Source organism: Coturnix japonica, chromosome 3 (assembly GCF_054131305.1).
Source record: "Coturnix japonica strain WE chromosome 3, WE-NBRP24, whole genome shotgun sequence".
Classification (NCBI taxonomy): domain Eukaryota; kingdom Metazoa; phylum Chordata; class Aves; order Galliformes; family Phasianidae; genus Coturnix; species Coturnix japonica.
Genome location: NC_140665.1, coordinates 31,663,460 through 31,687,010, shown reverse-complemented (window position 1 = coordinate 31,687,010; position 23,551 = coordinate 31,663,460). Strand labels below are relative to the sequence as shown.

General features: G+C 38.3%; 2 protein-coding genes across 15 annotated transcripts; one reads left to right on the top strand and one right to left on the bottom strand.

Moving 5' to 3' along the window:
- Nucleotides 1-2: 2 nt before the first annotated feature.
- On the top strand, nt 3-13,060 carry GPATCH11 (G-patch domain containing 11). 10 transcript variants are annotated; one of them, XR_014944702.1, is made up of 10 exons: nt 3-50; nt 351-577; nt 1,111-1,152; nt 1,232-1,352; nt 2,348-2,438; nt 2,906-3,010; nt 3,860-3,941; nt 5,084-5,168; nt 9,902-10,066; nt 12,502-13,060. XR_014944702.1 is itself a non-coding variant. In XM_085543277.1 (9 exons), the coding sequence occupies exons 2-8, from the start codon at nt 376-378 to the stop codon at nt 5,137-5,139; spliced, it is 699 nt and encodes a 232-aa protein (XP_085399403.1). In that variant the 5' UTR covers nt 3-50; nt 351-375; the 3' UTR covers nt 5,140-5,168; nt 12,502-13,060. The 10 variants fall into 10 exon arrangements, 7 of the variants coding, with proteins under 7 accessions (XP_085399403.1, XP_015713059.1, XP_015713060.1 ...); XR_001553956.2 differs by having other exon boundaries at nt 3-252; XR_014944701.1 differs by having other exon boundaries at nt 3-252; nt 5,084-5,181.
- EIF2AK2 (eukaryotic translation initiation factor 2 alpha kinase 2) lies at nt 5,901-23,551 on the bottom strand. 5 transcript variants are annotated; one of them, XM_015857564.3, is made up of 16 exons: nt 23,385-23,551; nt 22,633-22,766; nt 20,351-20,465; nt 19,307-19,476; nt 18,609-18,735; nt 17,452-17,528; nt 16,587-16,671; nt 15,894-15,928; nt 15,611-15,718; nt 14,001-14,120; nt 12,760-12,867; nt 10,886-11,078; nt 8,563-8,688; nt 8,084-8,182; nt 7,087-7,149; nt 5,901-7,005 (listed from the first exon to the last, which is right to left on the bottom strand). In XM_015857564.3, the coding sequence occupies exons 2-16, from the start codon at nt 22,734-22,736 to the stop codon at nt 6,886-6,888; spliced, it is 1,650 nt and encodes a 549-aa protein (XP_015713050.2). In that variant the 5' UTR covers nt 22,737-22,766; nt 23,385-23,551; the 3' UTR covers nt 5,901-6,885. The 5 variants fall into 5 exon arrangements, 3 of the variants coding, with proteins under 3 accessions (XP_015713050.2, XP_015713053.2, XP_015713051.2); XM_015857567.3 differs by lacking the exon at nt 22,633-22,766; XM_015857565.3 differs by lacking the exons at nt 22,633-22,766; nt 23,385-23,551 and adding an exon at nt 21,060-21,198.

Genomic DNA, 23,551 nt, shown 5'->3' with positions numbered 1-23,551 from the left:
GCGGGGTAAGGGGCGGCCGCGCGCAAGCGCTTGTGTGGAGCGGGGAGTAGGTGAGATATCTTAAATATCTTATAAGATATCTACCTGGCCGGGCACCCGGCTGGTGGGGGGGGGGGGGGGGGGGGTCATCCCGGGAAAGGCGGAGTGTGTGCTGTAAGCCTCATCCACGGCATCTGTAGGAAACCGTAGGACATGCGTGCTGGCTATGGGGGACGAGGAAGAGGAAGATTACATGTCTGATTTGTTTATTAAGTAAGTAGGAGTCGGTTTTGTTTCATCCTCGGTGATTGTAAGCGCGTAAAACCAAAAGCAGAAGTGGGCTAATGCTCGCTGGGGTTGTGTATCCTTAGGGAGGATGTGAGGCCCGGGGTGCCCATGGTGCGGCGGGTGAGAGAAGCTCTTCAGAAAGAGGAAAAGCAAAAAGAAGCCAACGAGAAGAACAGGCAGAAGAGTGTGAAGGAAGAAGAGAAAGAGCGCCGGGACTTGGTGCTGAGCAGCGCTTTAGGCAACGAGAACAAAGGCTTCGCCTTGCTCCAGAAGATGGGCTACAAGAGTGGGCAGGCACTGGGCAAAAGCGGTGAGTTTGACACTGTCAGAACAGCACACTGTGCTCATGTGTCCCCTCAGGGAGGTATTAGATCTGTTCGTCCTGTGCTAAGGTTGACAGAGGTCACAGCACCAGGGGAAGTGCATCTGTAGCAGAAGATCAGCAAATAAACTGGCCCAGACTGATTCTTGTAACTCTTCATCTCTCTCAAGTTGTGAAATCCTAGAATAAAAAACGCCACAGAAGACTGTAGCAAAGCAGCCTTCAGAGCAGGTATGCTGAAACCAGCATCATTTTCTGTCTCTTTTTCCAGCATACTGGAAAAAGCACACAGCAGTTCAGCAGATGAGGGGGGAAAAGGAAAGGGGGATCAAATTCAACCGGGTCATTTGTAAAGCACTAAGTGTACATTAATGTGAGTTTTTCTCTATTTACGCTAAACAAAATGTGAAGAAAATGTACTTGTTTAATGGTAAAAACAGCTGCCTCCTTGACTTTACCACGCCAACCATAGTTTGAGAAAGACCTCTATTCTCAAATTTGCCTATTTTTTCCCTACACAGGAGAAGGCATCGTTGAACCTATTCCTCTGAACATAAAAACAGGTTTGTGACATTTCCTAATTTACTAAGTTGTCCATTACAGCTTCTCGGCTGCTTACATTCCTGTTGTGTACTTACACAGGCAGAAGTGGACTTGGTCATGAGGAGTTCAAAAAGCGAAAAGCTGAAGAAAAACTGGAAAACTATAGACAAAAACTCCACATGAAAAAACAAGCGAACGAACAAGCTGCAGATCAATTCAGGTAAAATGCAGTAAACTCCAAACAAGGTGTAAGTGGCTGTTCTTCTTATTCATTAGTTTGGTTATTCTTCTAGAGTTACCAATTCTGTGTGTTGTTTGAATGGGAGGTATGGGTTGAAATATACCTGTATTGCTTCTCAGCTCTAAAGCAAGAGCAGGTAGACACTGTAGTACTGGAAATGTATGCTGCATTGTTTTTAACTGTTAACACTGTAAGCAATGTATATACTAATTCTCAAGTCATTTATAACATTTTAAATTTGAGCCACTCCTCATAAGACTTGTGCTCCAGACTCCTCACCAGTTTCATTGCCCTTCTCTGGACACGTTCCAGGGCCTCAATGTCTTCCTTGTAGTGAGGAGCCCAAAACTAAACACAGTACTCGAGGTGCAGCCTCACCAGAGCTGAGTACAGAGGGACGATTACCTCTCTGCTCCTGCTGGCCACACTATTTCTAATGCAGGCCAGGATGCTGTTGGCCTTGGCCACCTGGGCACACTGTTGGTTCATGTTCAGCTGAGCATCGGTCAACACCCCCTGGTCCCTTTCCTTTTCACAGTCATCCAGCCACTCAGCCCCAAGCCTATAGTGCTGCATGGGGTTATCTGCATGTTTATATGTGAAGAAGGAAAGGTAAGAGAAGGTTAAAAGCTTTTGCAAATTCTTCATGAACCACTTTTTCATGGGTTAAGGAAAGCTGCTACAAAAGCAGTATTTCAGAGCGCAGTGTCATCAGAAGCTCTGTCCTGAAGGTGTAACTGAAAGGCAAAATTCCACCAAAATACACAGTAGTCCTACAGGAACAGTCAGTAGAGGCTTCATAACTTTGCCAGTGTCCTGGTTAGCGTGGTCTCCTGTGTTCTGCGTTCAATAGTCTGAAGGAAGTGGTACATCTAGAATCTTGGCAGATTTTCTGTTTTAGAAGTGCTGTTGACTGCCATGTACCTCACTGTTTGTCTACCTGCTTATGTTAGCTATCTACCTTTTCTTAACAGGATAAGATTCAAAAACAAACAAGAAGAACGTAAGATGGAAGGAGACCTTCGAAAAAGTCAGAGGGCCTGCCAGCAACTGGATATTCAGAAAGTGAGATATATTTTTGGGGAGTTGGAAGGAAGGTTTGTGTATTACAGATATAGGCTAAGAATAATTCTGCCTGCAGCAGGTGGGTTGGAACTAGACGACCTCTGAGGTCCCTCCCAACCAAAGCCATTTTGCCACATAATAAGTTGAAAACTTAAAAGCAAAATAAGGCTTTTACTTCATCTATTAATGTTAGAAGTAAATACTGCCCTGCAAGTTCTGTTGAGACGGAAACAAAGGAGCATCAAAGTCAGTCAGCTGAATTAACATAGATCATCTTTGACTATTTCCTTTAAATTAACTTCATCCAAGGTGAACTAGGAAGCACCCAATGATGTTTTAAGCAGTCTTTAAGCAGTGTGCCCCAGCTGATAGAACTACAGCTCAGCTATTAGAAATTGTTTTTATCCAGCATATCAAGAGAACTTGCAGAGGCAGATAATTTTCATTTTAATCCTTCATTATTTAAGGATATCAAAGCGCCCAAAGAGATTTGGTATTGGCTACAACCTGAAGAGGAAGACCAAAAGGATGAAGATGACAAGGATGATGAGTGCGCAGGCTCAGACTTAAGTGTAAGTTTTGCAACTAAATGAATGGCTTGATTCAGAATCAAATTTAATGTGCCTTTTAAATTAAGTACATATACATACCATTTTCAAAGCAGTAGTAAATGACCTGTTTGCCATCTGAGAGCAATTATTTTTACAGCAATTAAAGGACAAAATATATAACATTAAAGCACTGATTTACTGCTCATCTGTTTTAAAGCAGATCTTTGGAAGTAGTCAAAATGAAATTCTGAATAGTCTTAGCCACGATATACAGAATTATATATTTGATAAATAATCTCCTTTAAAGTTTTGATCTTGGATGTCCCACCACATATCTCAGGCTGAACTTTAGAATCACTTAAGTAACTTCTGAATACACTTTACAGATGATTTTGAGCTGAACACTGGAAATTCATGTCATCTGAGAACCTCTAGAATCATAGAATCACCCAGGTTGGAAAAGACCTTGAAGATCATCAAGTCCAACCGCAGCCTAACCAGTACCCTAACTCTAAAAACCCTACACTAAATGATATCCCTGAGTAACTCTAGATTACACCACTGTTGTTAGCTTAACATATTTGACTTACAGTGAAGAGATGAAGTGTGCAAAATTCCACCAAAATATCACATACTTAGTACATTAGCTCGGTAATACTTCTAGCAAAATCTTCAGTGAAAATTTTGTTACTGGAAAGAATGATGAGCCAACAAGCAGGCCACGTGAGCTACAAATGTGGGGAACTTACCAAGCTACAATAGCTTTTCCACAGGAAAAGGTTAAACAAGCTGTTTTGGCAATGCCAGTAGCTCAAATTGTCTTACATCCTATGAGCCCCTAATCTCTGAATCCTTGTATATTACCTCTAGGTATCAGCAAAATTACAAATACTGACTGCTTATTTAAGAGAAGAACACTTCTATTGCATTTGGTGTGGAACAACCTATGAAGGTGAGAGTAATCATGCCATGCATTTGAGTGTTTTACTTTGCTTATGTACTTAGACTCAATTAATACAGCATATGTTCAGCCTTAATTCTGTCATATGTTTTCATAAGAACTATGCCCACACTTTCTGTGGAAGTTGTTCTTTCAAGTTAAGTCTCCATTTCTGAGGTCCAGAATCAAAGACCATCAACTTCCTGATGTGGGGGTCTGATCCCATTTCACAATGCAGATGGCTGATTCTAGATAGCTTCAACATTATCAGAAACACTTCTCAAAGAGAATTCCCATCAGCTTACGCATGCTACCTGAATAGTTTTGTTTTCTGTTTTGCACACTAGTTTATCATAGAATCATAGAACTGTAGAGCGGCTTGGGTTGGAAGTGACGTTAAGGGATGATCTAGTTCTAATCTCCCTGCAGAACAGGGCTGCCACCCACTTAGGATCAGGGGCCAGGGCCCTGTTCAACCTAGTCTTGAATGCCTCCAGGGTTGGAGCATCTACAGCTTATCCAGGCAGTCTCAGCCAGGGCTTCCACTGCCTCATCACTCTCTCAATAAAGAATTTCTTCACGACACCTAACCTACAGCTACCTGCTTTTAGCCCATGAGAACCTTATTGTTATATGGTCTGATTGCTACACACTCAGCCCTCATCCAGGCCCATGTGTGTTGTGCGGGAAATATAACTATCCCGCACTAGCAGTTTTTTTTCCAGAGAATATACTTTCACATGGGAGTGTTTTAAACATAGCTAGCACATTTTCCTTCCAAGCTGCTGGTTTGCAAAAAGGATGACAGATTCTCACTGTAAGCCACCGGAAGGGTGTGTATCTGCACAAAAAATTCATACTGGCACTTAAATGAATTTTTTTTTTTTTTTTTTTGAGAAAACAACATTCAGATATTGAAAATAGCACCCTAAGAAAACAAAGGTTGCAGGTTTGGAACATTATCTAGTTTCTTTGCAGCAGAGAGGCTAGAATTTGTGGTGCCATTTGTGTTCAGTTTTTTAAAACATAGTTTGGAATTAATAACCTGCCAACCTTAAGTTCTATTTAATCCATTGATGGCTTCTTCAAATAATCTAGCAACTTTTTTTTTTCCTCCTCTTCTGAACTGGGATTTTTTTCTGCTTATCCCATAGATGCTGAGGACTTGTCTTCAAACTGCCCCGGAGACAGTGCTGCAGATCATGACTAAAGCCTTGCTAAAGAAAGGAGTTTAAATAAGTATGTATAGTTGGTATGCTCCGACATATTTATTTTTTTTTAGAAAATTCAGTGCTGTGCCAGAATTTATATGAAAGTATGCAAAAGAGTAGTAATTTGGACAGCTTGAACTTCACATTTCTGAAGCATTTCTATGGGGGGAGGGGGGAGATTGTTTTCTTTTCTGGGTGATGCACAATTTATTAGGAATTAAAACCTTACACTTGTCGTTGAGTTACTGTAAATTCAAGGCAAGTAAGACTTCCACAGTCTTTGTTCAATGCTGTCCCCAACTGAGCAAGATCAACTGATAATAAAATGGAGAGTTTGACAAAGGGTATATATATGGACTAATTACTCTGTGGAAATGTATGTTAAACAGGTGGGGGGGTTAAATTATATATATATGAACAATATTGTTCATTGTTATATATATATTCTTAGGGAATAACAATTGCTACTGTAGATATCCACTAATAGAAAGGTATTACTGAGGCATATAAATACCACAAACAAAAAACTATCAAAAACAACTGGTACAAGGTAAGTATTACCTATCAGTAAACAAATAATGATGTTATAGATGCTCCATCCAGGAACTGTAAAGGAAATTCAGCCGAAATTTGTCCCATATCAACTTCCATATTGGAAGAGCAATTTGAAAGTTAAAAGGAAGTAGAACTAGTGCTATTTTGTCTGTATCAGGATGTAATCTCTCCCACATCTTGAGTACTGCAAGGAAATATGCATTAGTCCAAAATAATGGAATGCTTTATTTATGAACAATAACATTCATTATAAGGGGAGGGGGAACAACTTGAATTCATACAAAAGAATGTTAACATCAGATGGCTATTTAGCAACAATTTTCACAAGACTATAAAAATTCACATACTCATTCATATTTTAACCAACCACCCACCTTTAACCCGTTTAACCCTTGAGAAAAATCATATACTACCTTATCTTTAATGCATATCATACCTTCCTGCCTAGAAGTGCATTTTCATTTATGGAAATAAGCAGATTCCACAGCAATGAGCTTCACCTTTTCAAACTATTCAAAGATGAGAGTCAGAAGGAATAATTTGCCCATCCTTTCTTCCCTGCACAGTTTTTCTTATGAAGTCAAACGTGAAATATTTTAAGTATATAACCAGATAGTAATGGTCGGTCTGTTCGTACCTTATGTTGAGCTGACAGTAAGGCCAGCAGAGTTGTTCAGCACACCTATAATCTGTGACACATGCCCCCATGATATAATAAATGATTAAAACCTTACATTATAGGAGAGGATGTCTAAGGTGCTCTCTTGAGAAAGGTTTTTAAATGGCTACTATTGAGAAAACTTGGAGAGTATTTCTGTATTAAGAGGACCCTACCTGTTCCTATAAGGAAGAAGAAAACAAAAAAAAAGAGTTTTTCAGAAGTTCAGAACAAATCTCTTTCCCAGAAACTAAATACTTGAATGTTCAAGCAAGACCTGAATTTTAAAAGTATCTTTAAATTTTAGAAAGAAGTGAGAAGAAAGTTCACCTTAAAGAAGAGAAATTCTGTCAAGAGTAACCCATGTGTGTATCTAGTATTTTTTTTTCTTCCAAAAGTAGTCTTTCCAGTCTCCTCTCATCTTAAAAGGGAGAAGTCTAGTAATTAATACAGACATCGTTGTGAACGATTCAGAAAGGTTTGAATCACACGCCACAAGACAGCACAGTCTGACAGCCTTCTAAAATGGCACTTAATGACTATAAGGTTTTTGTGAGTTGTCTTTATCACGAGACTTCAAAATATCAAGTAATTGAGATGCAGAGCATCGTTTTGAGGGGTCTTCTGAAAGCATCTTTTTGATGATGGGTACCTGCAAAAAGACAAAATTTGAGTATTTTTTTTTTAAAGGACTAAAATAAATTAACTGAAATAATGTACTAAAATACCGTACCTGTATTTTAAATTGTTTGGTGAAGTCCGATGGAAGGTGTCCTTCTCTAACATCCTGCCATACCTGAAATTCATACGTGATGAACAGTTTCAGTATGCTTTCTTTAATCATACTTTATCTCATTTTATGACCCACGTCGTTTACTGAAGTAATTAAGAGAATACAAATCTATATAATGTAAGAATTCTAAAAGAAACTATAGAAGTTTGAAAGTTTGTCATTTAGTTATACTTCATTTTGTCTTTTTTATAAACTTGCCCTATATAAGCTTAAAAGCTTCACAGTCTACAGCAAGGCATTTGTTTTGGCAAACCTCTAATTCATAACCATTATCATTCTCTTTTCAGTTTCAAAGTAATGGCTTTGTATCTTCTTGCCACATTAAAAAAAAAAAAAAAAAATACACACACAATGTAAGAAGACAGTTTCCCACTTTCAAAATGTTTGGATGTTGTTATTGGCCAAGCAGGAGCGCTTCCCCCTTTCTACCTTGTTCAGTGGTACACAATTGTATCCCTGCAAAAAATGTTAGGTAGAGCTCAAAGCAAGCAAGGCTTTCAAAAACTGCTGCTAGGTAACAACTAGTTTTTCACATTACGGTTTCCAGTTAGTCTGGCCCTTGAACATTGTGGGACTGGGGGCATGTTTGCAGTTGGCTGTAAGCAGGCACAAGGTGTCTTTCGAAAACATGACCAGGTAAACTAATTGAACCAAGATGAATCTGCGAGTCAGACAGATACTTTGATATCGTTTGCTTATATTGGCAGAGTCAAGCTAACAATGTGCATAATCTTCTGTTATATTTTAACTGAAGTATGAGGGATTAGTGGGCCTGACAGTTTTCCCTTCATTTATGTCTGTAAGTAGAGATAGTACTCTAGCTGTATACTCTAGCTGTACAGATTCCCTTTGGCATATAATTAGCATATGATATATAGCAGCAGCAAGGCAAAACAACGTCAGTGCAAGACTATTATTAAATATAAAGATTACATACCTTGTTTTTTTCATGATGACTGACCAGTCTATAAAGAATTTCAAACCAAATCAATCCCAGCGCATAAATGTCTACTTCCTTTCCATATCTGTCCCCAAACTACAAAGATCACAAGAACAATATAGGTGTGAAATCCATCTGGAAAGCACTTCTTAAAGGCAGAATCTGAAATCAGTAGAAATTGGCACCTGAAGACTACAGGGCCAGCATTATTTGATCTTCATATTAGTCCTTAACCCTTTCCACTACAGACATGTTAAATTACATAACACACCAGTGTCAGACTCCATACAAGCAGGTTAGCTAAAATTATACCATTGCATTTGTAGACTGCCATCTGCAGAATATGGTTATCCTTGTATACAGTCATATCAGAGAACTTCAAACAACTTGGTTTAGTACTGGTTGAACACAACCAGTGCTGAGTTGATAATGCAAAATGCACACAAGTAAGGCAAATAATATGGCAAGATAATTACCTGTTCTGGTGCCATATATGACCGTGTTCCTCGGTTCTTAGTCAGAGTGTCATATGTCACAGAAGTCACAAGACCAAAGTCACCTATTTTTATTTTACCTTCACGTGATAGGAATATATTCTGAGGCTATACATTATTTAAAAAAAAAAAAAAAAGTCAATCAGTTAGACTTTTTACGGCCAAGGTTTATAATAAAGTGTAATCAATCACATAAGTGCTCCCCATAAAAATCCATTAATTGTTCACAGAAATTAAGCTTTAAGAAGTCAGTGGAAGTAGGAACCAAGAAAGTTCAATTAACTTCATTTTTAAATATGCAAACTCCATTTGAAATAGCATATGCTACATTAACTGTTTTTAACTAGGTGTCATGACTGTATCATACTTAAGTGTTCTCCAGTTGCTTTGTGCATACCATTTGTTATATCCAAAAATGCATTTTAGTCTTTAATCTGAGTCCTGGGATTTTATGCACTAGGGCAAAGCATGGAAGTTTACATGACATTCTACTCAAACTATAGATTTTTCCCTAGACACAGTAGGATTATCTGTATGAAATTAAATGCAGAGTTGGGGCTTACTACAGGCATCTCACAGTATCACTTTGAGTTTTCACTGTCCACCTCTCATTTTTAAATTTGACAAAGTCATAAGGAAATGAAATAGAATTGGTTTTGTTTGTTTGTTGTTTGTTTTTTTTTTTTTTTATGAGGCTTTCCAAACCTTCCAACATTTCTAAGATGGTAAACTATATTTCTGAATGTTATTAAAGCAAAACCAAGCAGCCTCATCCTGTCTTCTACTCAAAGAAAATCTGGTGGATTAAAAGGGCAGGAGAGACTTAATATTTTACAGAAAGTGATTTTGTGTCAAGGATGCCCAGCACAGTTCAAGTATAACCAAGTCCACACACATTTATTATCAGTATCTATGGTGTCTCACCGCTAAGCTATCTGAAGGCTTCATTCATGCCAGGCACAAGTGGATCTCAGAATGAAGAAAGCTTGAACCTATTCTGCAGCTGTGATTCTGGGAGATCTCAGATGGCCAAGCACCTAAGCTGACAGATTTAATTGGGATAAAAGTTCCTAAATTAAAATGCAGACAGACAAGACAGCAATCAAATTTGGAAGCAGATTACAGCTAGTGTATATAGGTGAAAGATTGGGGCAGAAGATTCATAGGAACACAGAAAAGCAGGAGATAGAACTGAGGTGAAAATAAAGTGGGACTAAGAAGGAAGAGATGCAGAGGTAAGAGTTAATGAGTCAAGAGCATTTAGCACACCTTTATTTCAAAATATCTATATAAATAAATGTATATTTGTGGTTCACTTTAGTATTGTAACAATATGCCTCAAAGAAGGGCTGGATTCTACAAGACAGTGAATGTGTGTGCGCATGAGACAAGATTCTAAGAGTGGGCAGTGAATGTCATCTGGAAGGACACTGAACGCAAAGCAGAAGATTTCAACCTCTAATTCAGGAAGTCTATGAAGTTAAAGGTACTAAATGTCTTGAGAGGAATGGAATATGCATCAAGATCAGCATCACTGTATCAACTCTATATTCTAACACTCCCTAGTACGTGGAATTAGTTACTGCATGAGGACAATATCCTGAATCAACATTTGATGTGACGCACTACAGCAATTTTTAGTATTTAGGAACATCACCACTCTAACAACTTGTTCATAAAGTGACTGTTTTAAAACAGTAAGCAACATTATAGCTGGCACATGAAGCAGTGAAGACTTGGAATTTTGTCCTTCAAAAATATATTTTTTTTTAAGACTGTACGGTTATGCACTTGTAGAGATGATGAAATTGTATCCAAAGAACTAGCCGTCAAATATGTGTACGCAATACATGATACTAGAACAAGAACAATGTTTAATCAAATGCAGTAAGTGTTAGGATATACTGTCCCCTTAAAATTTGACAAGTGAAAACTTCCTAGACTCACATCTTACTTCCTTTAATCACTTTATTACCACAGATGGTTAGTATTCCTTGTCCTAAGGGGCTGTCTTGTGACCCAATAACACACAATACACTGAAAATGCCTATTAACTGGTGGCTACTGGTCTTGGTTGGTTGTTCTTTAAGCACTGCATTCTAAGGTCCTTTAGTTCACCTTCTGATTTCAGAATGAAATCCAGCCAGATATTGGGAAAAAAATATTGTTGTATTATCAAACGAGGCGTGGTACTAGAGTACATAATACAGTAAGCGAAGACTAGAAGAACTGACATTTACCTAAACTCCCAATAAATAATTTTTCTCAAAGATTTTAAAAATTATTAACTACATATTCTACTTACCTTGAGGTCTCTATGAATTAAATTTTCAGAATGAATATAGTCCACTCCTTTCAGTATTTGCAAGAATTTGTCTTGTGCCATCATATGATAGTTTTGGTTTTGTCTGTTATTTTCAATCCAATTGTCCAATGGCCCCTGTTCACATAGTTCCATTTGGATGAAGAGACAAGGAACTGGTATTTCAGAATTCTTACTGAAAATAAATGAATAAATAAATTAAATTACACACTATATGAAAATTGACAAGACACAATTCTTCCTAAGCCACCGCATCAGTGATTCCCCAGGTTTTCCCAGTGGTAAAAAATGAACAAACAAAAAAACCCAGCCACTTTTTTTTTTTCCCCTCTTTTCAGTTGTTATTCTAGATTTATAACACCTTACACCACTATGTACTAGATCTAACTATATAACTTTCCAAAACAAGCAATCCCTGCTCAGTTGCTACATAACCATAACCCTTTACCTCCTTGTTTACACTGAAAATTCTCTGAGTGCCCCAATTCTTCCTTCGTTCCCCATATGTAGAGAAATGTTTTATAAAGGAAGAAATGGCACTGTACTTGGGTCTCATCTCACCCTCTAGGACCTACTGCAAACCCCTGGTCCGTTATGATCAAGCACAGCATTAGCCTTCCTCTCTTACACAAAATGATCACATTCTTTTAAATTTAGTCCTTTAAAGAAGGAACTAAATGTTAAACGACTTAAATGTTTTACATACATGGAAAGTGTTCAGAGTCAGGTTGGACAAGGCTTTAAACAACTTGATCTACTGAAAGATCAAGTTGCATATAGCAAAGTTAGTTGGCAGTGTATGATTTTTAAGGGTCTCTTCCAACCCAAACCATTCTATGATTATAATGATAAGCCTGTGAGTCTGAAAGTTGAAAGTCTAAATGACATACATTCACAGAGCTGGCAGCTTCACACTTTCCAGAAGAGTTCCCTAACTATCAGCCCATAGAATAAGTTGAGATTGGAGATGAGGAGGAAAAGGACAACATAAGGAGGAGAAAGCACTTCCTTAAGGTCAGGGCACTAAGTGGAATTCCAGGCTGGGAGCTTCAGCCTTTAGGAGTTTTTCTTTATTTTATCCGGTAACTATTTGAAACACATAAGTGATGTAGAGACTCCAACCATAGGCTGGGTTTTCACACGAAACATTTTTTTAATTGCCTACTTTACTTCCCTTCCAACCACAATTTCAAATGCATTGATGTTTTATGGCTGTACGCAGCGACCTACCTGAAAGAGCGTGAATGTATTGCTATGAAAAAGGCTTAGCATAGTAGCTATGAAATTAACCTAACTTACCAGTAAAATTCTCACCTCTGTCTTCCCAGAACTTAGTGCTAGAAGACTAGTTCTAGTGAAAGAGCTTTTAATTACATATATCCCCTCTCAACAGCTCTTTCTTCACAAGAAAAACAGACATCACAATTGCTAACTTAGAGAAATAATTAAATCTATGAGTTACTGAATAACCAGAAATTCTGAAAAGGGAGGAAAAAAAAAAAAAGGAAACATCTAATCTGGAATTTGGCATCCAACTACCAAACAGTTTTTATTCTAACCTCATATCTTTAATTCTTCCTTCTTACACTTTTCTACAGATTCAGCAACTCCTGTACGCTAAGAGAGAGGAGAAAGATAAAATTACAAAATGGACAGTTTTCACCAAGAAGGTATTTAATTATAAACCAGCTAGTGCTGAAAAGTACCATGCCTTATTTCCTAACCTTAGGTATGTAAGTATCTGTATGTATTTGTAGCTGTGCAATTTTGTATTGTAAAAAAGAAAGGCTGATAGCTTATACGAAATTCACCATGGCAAACAAGTTTGTGAGTGCAAATGACCATCCTGTAGTTACCTTACGTCTGGGTAAATCATATGGTCAGTCCCTTCCCAGCTGTAATAATACCGCACTATGTTTTCATGTCCAAGCTTTGCGAGTTCTTTCACTTCACGCTTTACATTCCTATTGGGATAAAAAGAAAACCTCAAGCAAAACAAGTGGCGTTTTCCTACAAAAATTAAATGGTGAGTGAACTAAAAGCCATGATATCAAGTAGTGGTACGCAGACAGCTTAACATCAATTCTGAGAAATAGCACAATCTTCTTATGTGGTCAAAACTGTAATAATAAATTGTTGTGTTCTTTTTTCCATTGATTCAGTTATTTTCAATTGCTGAAATGTTGTAACCATACTAGAAAAGCCCCACTCAAAAATGCTGCAAAAGGTTTGTTTACATATACAGAAGTTTGTAAATATTTACAATGAACTACTGGTAAATTTGACCTACACTTCCTGTTAAATTGCTTAGTGAAGACTAGCAATCTTTACAGACGAATCAATAAGCGTTTTTCAGTACTGACTGCTACGGTTACATATTGTAGGAGATGGCTATTTCCAAATTTAAGTTAACTATTTCAAAGGGAATTACTTGAAACCTTCTAGATAGATTATTGAACAGCAATGCAAGTTTTTCAGCTGCTGTTTTAAGTCTATTCTACCAGGTACCAGTTACAGAAAATTACCTTTTTAAAAAAAAAATCGCATCATTATTCTATGTAGAGATTTGTAAAGGACAGTGTGTCAGTCTTTACATTGTGTGTTATACACAAAGCATTTTTCAATTACAAACCACAAATGTATTACTTTCACTTTTATCTATTTCCCCTAACTACAGTCATTATAAATTGTGAATAAGTAGATTTCCAGACAAGGTATCCCATCATAAGTATCACTGCTGCTTTCAGTGTTTTTATTAAGCAGCAAATTCTCTTTAAGTACATACTGCAGTGTTAATTAGAATTCATAAAACACTGTACAAGTGTATTTGGAGAAAGCAGAACTTAATAAATCTACTTTCTTATGGCTGCACCTAAAATAATTCCAGTGCATGCAAAAATGAGCACATGCTTTTCAGCTTTATGTAGAAATGAACAGTTTATCAGAAAGACAGTTAATAATGAAAGTCACTTAAATGTTCCACAGCCTGCTAAAAGACATAACACAACTAAATAACAAAAAACTTGATTAAGGATGTCCTAAAAGAAAAACAAGCAAACAACAATAAAACCAACACAAACAGATATACAGTCCTTACCTTATTAACTCCACTCGTTTGACTGCATAGGTTCTCTCATCAACCCTTGATGTTGCTTTAAAAACATTCCCAAAACCACCTTTACCAATGGGCTCTATATTTTCATACTCTCGACGAAATCTTAAAAGAGTGAGAGAGAGACTATTTAACATTAAATTTACAAGGTAAAGAACAGCCTCAATAGAATTAATATATCTGCTGAAATATAATTGTCCCGCAGTCAATCAATACATACGAAGATATGAATCTTAAAAATAAAAATGTCTTAAAATAAAAAAAAACACCAAAAGGGTTAAATTCTACAATCCATAGTTGCTGCTCTCATCTGAAATGTGAACGAATGGATTCCAATCCTGCTAGTCAATATTTCAATATGTATACAAAAAGAAACGCAGTACTTCATCGGATTGCTTACACCTAAAGATAAGAGACTCATCCACATTCTGAGTTTAAGCCTGGTTCTGAACCAGGCCGAACAAAGTTGAAGGAGATCAACTCCTCATATTAGTAGTGAGCACAGAAAGCATGAAAATATTTCTAAGAATTAGGCCCTAATATTCTTCAGAGTAACTCTGAACTTGAGGAATACCCTTTCTTCTAATATGATAATTGGGAAAAGGCTAAGAAAGCTGGGACTGAAAGCCTGGAGAAGAAAAAGCTCAGAGAGAAATTTCATACGTATCACATATATAGATACTTGAAGGAAGGGTGCAAAGAAGATGGAACCTAGTTCTTTTCAGTGGTGCCCAGCACCAGGACAAAAGACAATGGCAACAAACTGAAATGCAAGAGTCATCATCTAAACATCAGGGAATAGTTTCTTACTGCAATGTTAACCAAGCACTGGAACAGTTTACCCAAAGATGTAGCAAACTCTCCAAGCTCAAACATTCAAAACCTGTCAGGGCTTCATTCCAAGCAGCCTGCTTTAGATAAACCCTGCCTGAGCAGAGGATTACATGAGATGATCTCCTTAAATCACTTCCAACCTCAACCACTCTATGGAGAAAAAAGGATGACAAATTCATATCATCTCCATATTCTTTCAATTTTTTGTTTTAACCCAGATAGACAGCAAGTCCAACTAATCATGAGCTATTCCATCTCTAGTAAGTTTTTGGATGAAGAACTTTTCCCATAGTACAACATGAGAAATAAAAAAAAAGTACTTGCTAATATTTCAGACAATAGATAATAACAAGGAGGCAATTTGATGAATCAGAAAGGATACTGATAATAAGCTGCCATAAACCAGCATATCTGATAGTTTCTCTTTTATTAATGTTATGGATAACCTTAGTAGCCTACATCACTGTGCCAGCAGAAGATAATGTTATCTGCTGTACTTCAGTTGAAATTTTGTTTGAAAGCTGGTAAGATACTTTCCCTCTCATCTTCACATAAATGGCTTTTGGTTTTAAGCCTTAAATATCACTGCAAGTCAGCTGTCACAGTACGTTCAAAATTTCCAAAGAACAAATCTCAAATACCAATTTTCTTTGAAGATGACTTTCACAACAATATTCTCTCACATTCTATTATAAATTAATAACCTAGACCACCACACACTGTAATTTCTATATAGATCTTAGAAAGAAAGAGCTCCTTACCTTTCATCCACAGTATATTCATCATCTGCCTCACTCCTATTTCTGCAGATATTTGATAAAACTTTCTTCTGCTCATTTCTTGCATTATCAAAATTAGGTGCCAATACTCTGTAACGGAGATAAGAATAAAATGTATAATAAGCCATTTTTCTAATATGTGATGAGAGAAAAGAAACATACCAACTATAACTAGCACTTATTTGTTAGATATAAAAAACCCAACAACAATAAAGTGGGTTTAAAGATAGTTTATAGAAAATGCAATCTAGAAATAAACACGTACCTTTTGGATTTTAAGGCAGAGGCTGGCACATTTCGCTACATGAAAGAAAGAAACAAAGTCAAATAAGATCTGGAGTATTTTTACTTCATTTAAGTTAAAACTGGCTCAAATGCAGCTAATGGTGGTAACTGTGTTGGAAAACAGTGTTTTGTAACTGAGAATTTTTCTCCATCAGATAGAGTACAATTGCACTATCTGTAGCAGCCTCCATGAAAATGAACAGGAGGCATTATTTTCCAGAGTGACATGTCCAAAGGGAGGTTACAAAGATGGTGAACAGTCTGTAGGGCAAGACACGTGAAGAGCAGATGAGGTTCCTCGGTTTGCTCAGCCCAGAGCAGAGGAGCCAAGGGGAGGCCTCATAGTGGCTGCAGCTCCTCACAGGGAGTGGAGGGGCAGCACTGAGCTCTGCTCTCTACAACAGCTACAGAATCTCTAAGGAAGGCATGGAGCTGCATCAGGGGAGGGTCAGCTCAGGCTGGGGATTAGGTAAAGGTTCTTCACTAGAGGGTGGTCTGGCACTAGAACTGGCTCCCCAGTACAGGCACAGGGTTTGAATTTGGGTGGTGCTGTGTGGACTCAGGAGTTGGACTTGATCTTTGAACTGTCCATTCCAACTCAGGATATTCTATGATTCTTGCTCTATTCAGAGACTAAAACGTAATTCCAAGGAGGACTATTTTTATACTATACCCGAGAATTTGGAGGCTCTTCAGATAGTGAGATGTCTTTCACTTTTTCTGCCAAGCTGGTAGCTGAGTCTCTAAAGGTAATACCCCTGTTATGGAAAATAACCATCAGATTTTAAGTGAAAGTATACAATTATGAACAACAACAAAAAACTTTCTACAGTGAAAAATGAAGCACAGAAATAAAGCCAGCTTTTAAATGAAAGATCTGCGAAAGCATTAACAGTCATGACTGACTTAAACTGCAAAACTTTATCAGGGAGCTAGTAAAACAGTAACATATTGTAATAGACACCTCCATTTCTACAAAATCTAAGAAGTCTGACATAATTTAATTAAAGAAATTAAATACAGAGGTTTATTTCAACACAGTGCAGCCAGCTAAGAATCCATTGCTTTACACTGCCACAAATGAAGTGAAAGTGGTAGTGGAATTACTGCCAAATTAACTGCTAGGCATGAACAGCTTGACACAAGATTCTGATATTACAAACAAAACACTATATGCAATCATTTGCTTTTGTTAAGCAAATATTCCCTTCAGTAGGGATGATGATTTATGAAGAATGAGAGGAAAGAAAAAAAAAAAAAACCATAAATCAGAATGTTGAGTACAGAAAAGTACTGATAGAATTATACTACATTCTATACTACAATGTGTCACAGTAGGAGAATGACTGTTAGACACATCATGAAGTAATGCTACTGATAGGAGTATTTTCATTGTATGTTGCAATAAAAATGTGGTAGAAGTATTAGTAAGAAACTAACAGTTTTTTTTTTTAGGATCAGATCACATGATCCCCTAAAAAAAAAAAAATCAATAAGTATTTTGTATTATTATCATATTACCAGTGAACCCAACTTACCATGACTCAGACGGACTCTGCTTTCTAGAGGAATTACTAAGTTCATGAAACCTATGATTAGAGTCCTCACTTTTCAGCTGAAAAAAAGAGAGGAAAAAAAATAAATAAATACTCAAAAAAAAAAAAAAAATCACATAAAGAATCCCTAATACAAAAACACCCTTCTAAGAGGAAGGTCCTAAGTGACAGCTGTCAGTGGCTTGAAACATTCAAAGCACTACATAAGGATGGCATCTGCCCAGCTTCCACCCAAGACTAAAAACGTGGCCCTCTCACAGTGAGCATTTTTCCCTGCTCAATGTGATCACATTAATGGGAATCTGAGATCTGTTAAAAATGAAGAGAAGAGTAACAGGTACTAAAAGTGAATGCTTCCATTCAGCAATTGCCTATGTGAAAAAATGAGACATACAGAGGCTTTGGTACACGTAATCTGCATAATAGAAAATCTAACCATGCAGCTGTACAAAACAAGTTAAATGTCTCCAGCGTCAATGTTAATAACAGAATGCTAAAAGCAATGCATGTAACTATTACAGACCATAGCCCAACTAAAAGTGAGAGTTTACATTTCAGTAATACCCAACAACAAAAATTAATTTTAAAGGATTTGAATTCAGCAATACACCAGGCCTTTAATATCTTCACAAATATATAACTTCTGTTGCATTTTACTTAAAGTCAAAAAGATTCCTTTCCTCCTCTGTGCTGCCTTCCCATTATTTGAGTTATTTCACGTGTATTTCTCTGTTTATTTCAGAAATGGTTTGGGATCAGTATTATACTTCTGACATTTTTGTGCATGTATGGAATAAAATGGCCAGTCAGCTTGACAGTACTTCACAGAACAGAAAACTGGCATATTAAAATACGGAGGAGTCTGACTTTTTAATATACGTTGCCATTCAAGGATGCACATATCAGACAATTTCCCGAAATAAAAACAGATATCAACTGTGAGGTTTTTTTTTAATCCAGCAATTGAACAGGAAACCCTGATAGATCTTACCCACAGAATCCTGTAGCTCAACCAACATAAGGTGGATTGTTTCCACCTCCAGTGGAATCCACAGAATATATTTTAATACAAAACGAGGAAATCTGCTTAAGGGATTAGAGAATTTAACTTCAGTTTTAAGGCAGACTACAGCACATACGCTTAAAGATTCTTGCTCCTTTAGCGCTTTATATGCTTCTTCTGCAGCAGCTTGTTTTGCAGCATCTAGAGTGTTTCCAGTGCCATTTCCATATACGTGACCACTAATTTTACAGCTACAAGAATATCTGTAAAATATAACAGAGAATAAAATCTCCTTACAGCCTATAATGCAAGCTTAAATTTAATGACCTAGATCCGCTTCAATAGCTCCACATCTTTCTTGCACCAGGGACCTCAGGCCCAGACACACTACTCCAAATGGGGTATCAATCTATCTCTTCTCCCAATTGAACAGACTCAGTCCTCTTAGCCTCTCCTCTTATGTCCTGCCTATCCCTTCTAAACAGCCCATAGCACTCTGTTCCAGTGCTCCAGTCACGGCACTCATTGCACCAAATCTTGCTGATACCAATAATATCTCAGTTTTGGGAAAGGACCAAAGCTCACAGTTCATCTTGTTCATTCCTCACACTGCACGCATTGGTGTACAAGCATTTCAGCTCCTGAACCCAGTGTTCCTTGGAGCAGCACAGATGATCCCATTAGCCTCAGATGGTGTTGTACCATCCCTTACATTAAAATCAGTCATCCTAATAGTATCCCCCCCACTCCCATCAATCTTAGCTTTTATCTCATGGTGAGTTAGAAAACATAAAGAAGCATTAAAAGCAAGAAAGAACACTAAGTACATCTTACATTGGAGCATGGGCATCTCCAGTACGTTTTACATTACTGTAATCAACTAGCTGTGATGTCTTCTCTGCATACTCATTTAGCTTGCTGACGTAGTCACACGGAGGAGGCACATCCACAGGAGGAGGAGATGCCACTGGATCTGGAGCATGCACATTTGAAGCACTACTTTGCTACAAGGCAAACAGAATAGATAACTTAGAAACTTCAGCTTAATAAATAGTTAAATATAAACTGCACGTGGAAACTAATACAGCTGCAAGGTTTGCCAGCATTTCAAAATACTTTTAAGAAATTTCAGATTTGTATTATTGTCTAACTTTGGACATGACACAGGACAGCCACCACAAGCCAAAATTATTACGTTTTGAATTCAGAACAATAATGAGTTTCCATAGTATTTCAACAGGGTGTTTAACAACCTACTATCATATCAGCCACCTCTTTTAGCAAAAGGCAGGGAACAAGCAATGCAATGTCTCATAAAAGAGTAAGGACCAGAGCCAAGAAAAGGGATGGCAGCAGGAAACTGCTGATGCTGCAAGGGCTGCTACTACTGCTATGCACATAAAAGAAGGGAAAATGCAAATGTACATAAATCAAGAAGGTATAGAATCAGTTATACCATAAAGAATATAATGGCAAGAAGGATGAATCAGATCAAGTGGAAGTAAGCCATTTTAAGAGAAAAGCAGCAACACACACTTGAATAATAGCTTGTATGTATTCTAAGGACTTTGTATACGGAACAGTTTCCAGGATAGAAAAGGAACACTGTGCACTCTAAATACACTGAGGCAGCTTAGAGCTGCCTTAAAGCTTAAAGACAAATAAATTACCTCATCTCTATATAACAATAAATAAATAAATCCAACAAGAAAGTGGTTTTAAAAAAAAGTAGAAAACAGTGAATATGACCAAACAAAAACAACATAAGTAATTGGAATATCTTCTAAATTAAATAACGATAGTTTCTTTGCTACTTCCAGAGATTCATCTTCAATCATTGCTAGTAAAATAAATACATAAATCATACAGCTTACTCACCTGTGGCTCAATCATGTCCCACGTACTTTTTGCTGCTGCTGCTTTTGCTTCCTTTTTACTTTTAGCAATGCCTGTACCATACTCTTCACCATCTATTTTAACCATAAACGTAAACCTGCAATAAAGAAAACTTCCCTGTAAGATTAGTAAGCTTTGTCTCATACATACTTAAAGACTCTTTCAGATAAAACTGTAGTTGTATTACATTCAAAGCACTAAATTACCTGTGGAGGTATCTGAGCATCCATGTGTTTTTATTGTATCTAACTCCTGGTTATCATAACCCTTTACTATAAAGATTCAAAAAAAAAAAAAAAAAAAAAAAAGCCATCTCCTTCCTGACCACAACCACATATATACTAGTTCTAATAGCATTTCTAAAAGCAAAACTACTAAAGAATGCATAAGGTGGTCATTGTTACAATACAAGGTTGAGAAGCCCTAGTACCTGTACACATCTCAGCATCGTAAAACTACACAAATGCTAAAGATTAGCTAAAATTGATTTCATGCATCCAGAAATGACACTAAACTCACCTTTCAGAGAGTACTGCAGGCACTACTTAGTGAAAACAAAAAATGCATCTGCTTGTACAGTTAGAAGAGTAGCATGGTTAGGATGGTACTTTGCAGGTGTTATAGTTGGAAAGATTATCACGGTGGAAAAGAAACAGTCAAGGAAGAAATGAATCAAGGAAGAAATGCTCACCAGTATCCAAGGATCTGGGCTCACGGTGGAAAACTCCATAACGGAGGGATCTCCAGAAAGAGATCATTCCCCTGTGGTAGTCAGCCCATAAATGGGGTCTAGGTCACACAGCTGAATTGCCTTCACCTGTGCTCCCACAGCTGTCCCAGTCCTTGACTCAGGTGATTAATCAATGGCTCAGGCCATGACTCAAGAGTTCCCATACACTGCTGTTCTATATTATACATTTGAAAGCAGTCCCTTTCTGCCACATTGAATCTCAAAAAAATAACAGAGATGCATCAGAGATGCAGAATGGTATTATCCAGTCACTTCATAGAATGGCCTGGGTTGGAAGGGACCTCAAGGGCCGGTAAGCTCTGAGCTGTCTAATACTAGACTCCAGTGTAACTCTCCACCGTCACTGCTGTAATAATATCAGCAACCAGTCCTGACCCTGGAACACTCAGCCACTGATCCTTCCCACCTCTGGTGTACAACCAATCATGCCATACTGCTCAGGCAGCAGTACAGTGAGTCAGACCAGGAAACTCAAGAGTGACTGTGCTCAATCAGCTTGGGGTGGAGCCATCTTTTTTTATATAAGCTGGTATGGTACTGTGTGTTAGATTTGCAATGATAAAAGTGTTGATGAAAAAGCAGCTTTTGCTGAGCAGTGTTTGCAGTGTATCAAAATCTTTTCAGCTTCTCACTCTGCCCTGCCAGCACAGAAGCTGGGGTGCACAAGGAGTTGGGAGGGGACAAATGAATTGGATTTGAATTTATACATACATTGTATTAGTCCCATGCAATCCCTTTGAAGTATGAATTGCATGGGAGGGGAAAAAAAAGATAGTAGAGCAAGGCTTGAGAGACAGATAATAATTTGCTCAGGGATTACAGTCAACTCTGAGAATAAGTCAGCACATAGAGTGCAGGCTGGCAACAGGAGACCACCATTTAAAAGAAACATCCTGATTATTAGTATAAGATCTGTCTTCATGCAAACTAGCAAATAAAGAGCAGGAGATATTATAGACATTGGGTGTCTGTGATATGTGGTAAGGGAAAGACAAGCAAGACATCAGACATTGCATTTGTGTTAAAACAATAAACAACTCCACATATTCCATCCTCTGTGTTTGTCTCTAGAAACAAAAGCAAAACAGTTTAAGACCCTTCTCTTGTAACAGATGTTCAAAAATGCCACACAAAAACACGTTGGTAACCAAACAATAAGCGTAGACCCAACCTTTACTCTTAGAAATTAACAATATAAATCACCAAATTACTTTGTAAAACTCAATAAAAACCAAAGCGCTTAAATTACCACATATCACAAACCACCGTCTGCAATCCACCCACCCCCTCAGATAATTCATGACAAAAAAAGCATCAATGCAATACGACCACCAGCAACAAGTGCTCCCAAAAGCAGCCATGAGCTCTAAGTTTCCCTTAGGCCCTATGTGCCCAGTGACACCTCCTGCACCCACCCATCCGTGTTTGCAGGCAGCTCTCTGCCACACTTCCAAGCAAATCAACTTCTGTTCAACCTCGTGCTGATGTTCATTGGCATGCGTGGTGAACTTACTCGGGGTCATGAGGTAGGCCTTTCATTTCCACCTCGACGTAATCGAGCGTGGCATTCCTCTTCTGGCAGTAGTTGTTGACCAAGCTCATATACTTTCGGTCCATCTCAATGCAATATCTGAGCACCAAAAGATTCTGTGGAGAAATATTCAGGGCCGTGCCTGAGTCTCACACACTGCTACAGAGACAGCCCCGTTCTGCCGGAGTAGCGCTGTGACAAGGGACAGAACGGCAACTAACTCTGATTTCTCATTCAGGTCGTTGGCTTGCAACTCTATTCCAAACCTGCTGAGATTGAGATTACAGATTCAGAAAGTTTAGGAGAGTGGTTATGCCCTGGAACAGGCTGCCCAGGGAGGTTGTGGATGCCCCGTCCTTGGAGGTGTTCAAGGCCAGGTTGGACGGGGCCCTGGGCAACCTGATCTAGTAAATGTGTATGTTTGGTGGCCCTGCCAGGCAGGGGGTTGGAACTACATGATCCTTGAGGTCCCTTCCAACCCGGGTCATTCTGTGATTCTGTGAAAGCAGAATGGCGCGTTTAGTGATGAAGGACGATTTCTCAGCAGATTTCTGCAGGAGGTTGAATCACTGCGTGGAATCTGAGAGAAATCAGTAACGTTTCTCCATAAAGAATTAAAACCGCTTCCTTCAGAGCAGAACCGAGGCACGGCAGCCCGCACACTCTCAGGCTACGAGGCTGTCAGTCTCCGTGACACACACGATGGAAACAGGAAGAGAAAAACAAACACTTACAGAACAAAACAGCAGATGAATTGGGAAGTCCGCCTCAGCGACAGTTACTTCTTAACGGAAACTCGGTGCAGGCCGATCCAGCCCCGCTCCCCACGGCCGCCGTTACCTCCGCTGCCGCCGCAGCTTCGTCCCGCACCGCCCGAGGATCCGCGCAGCGCTCTGCGGAC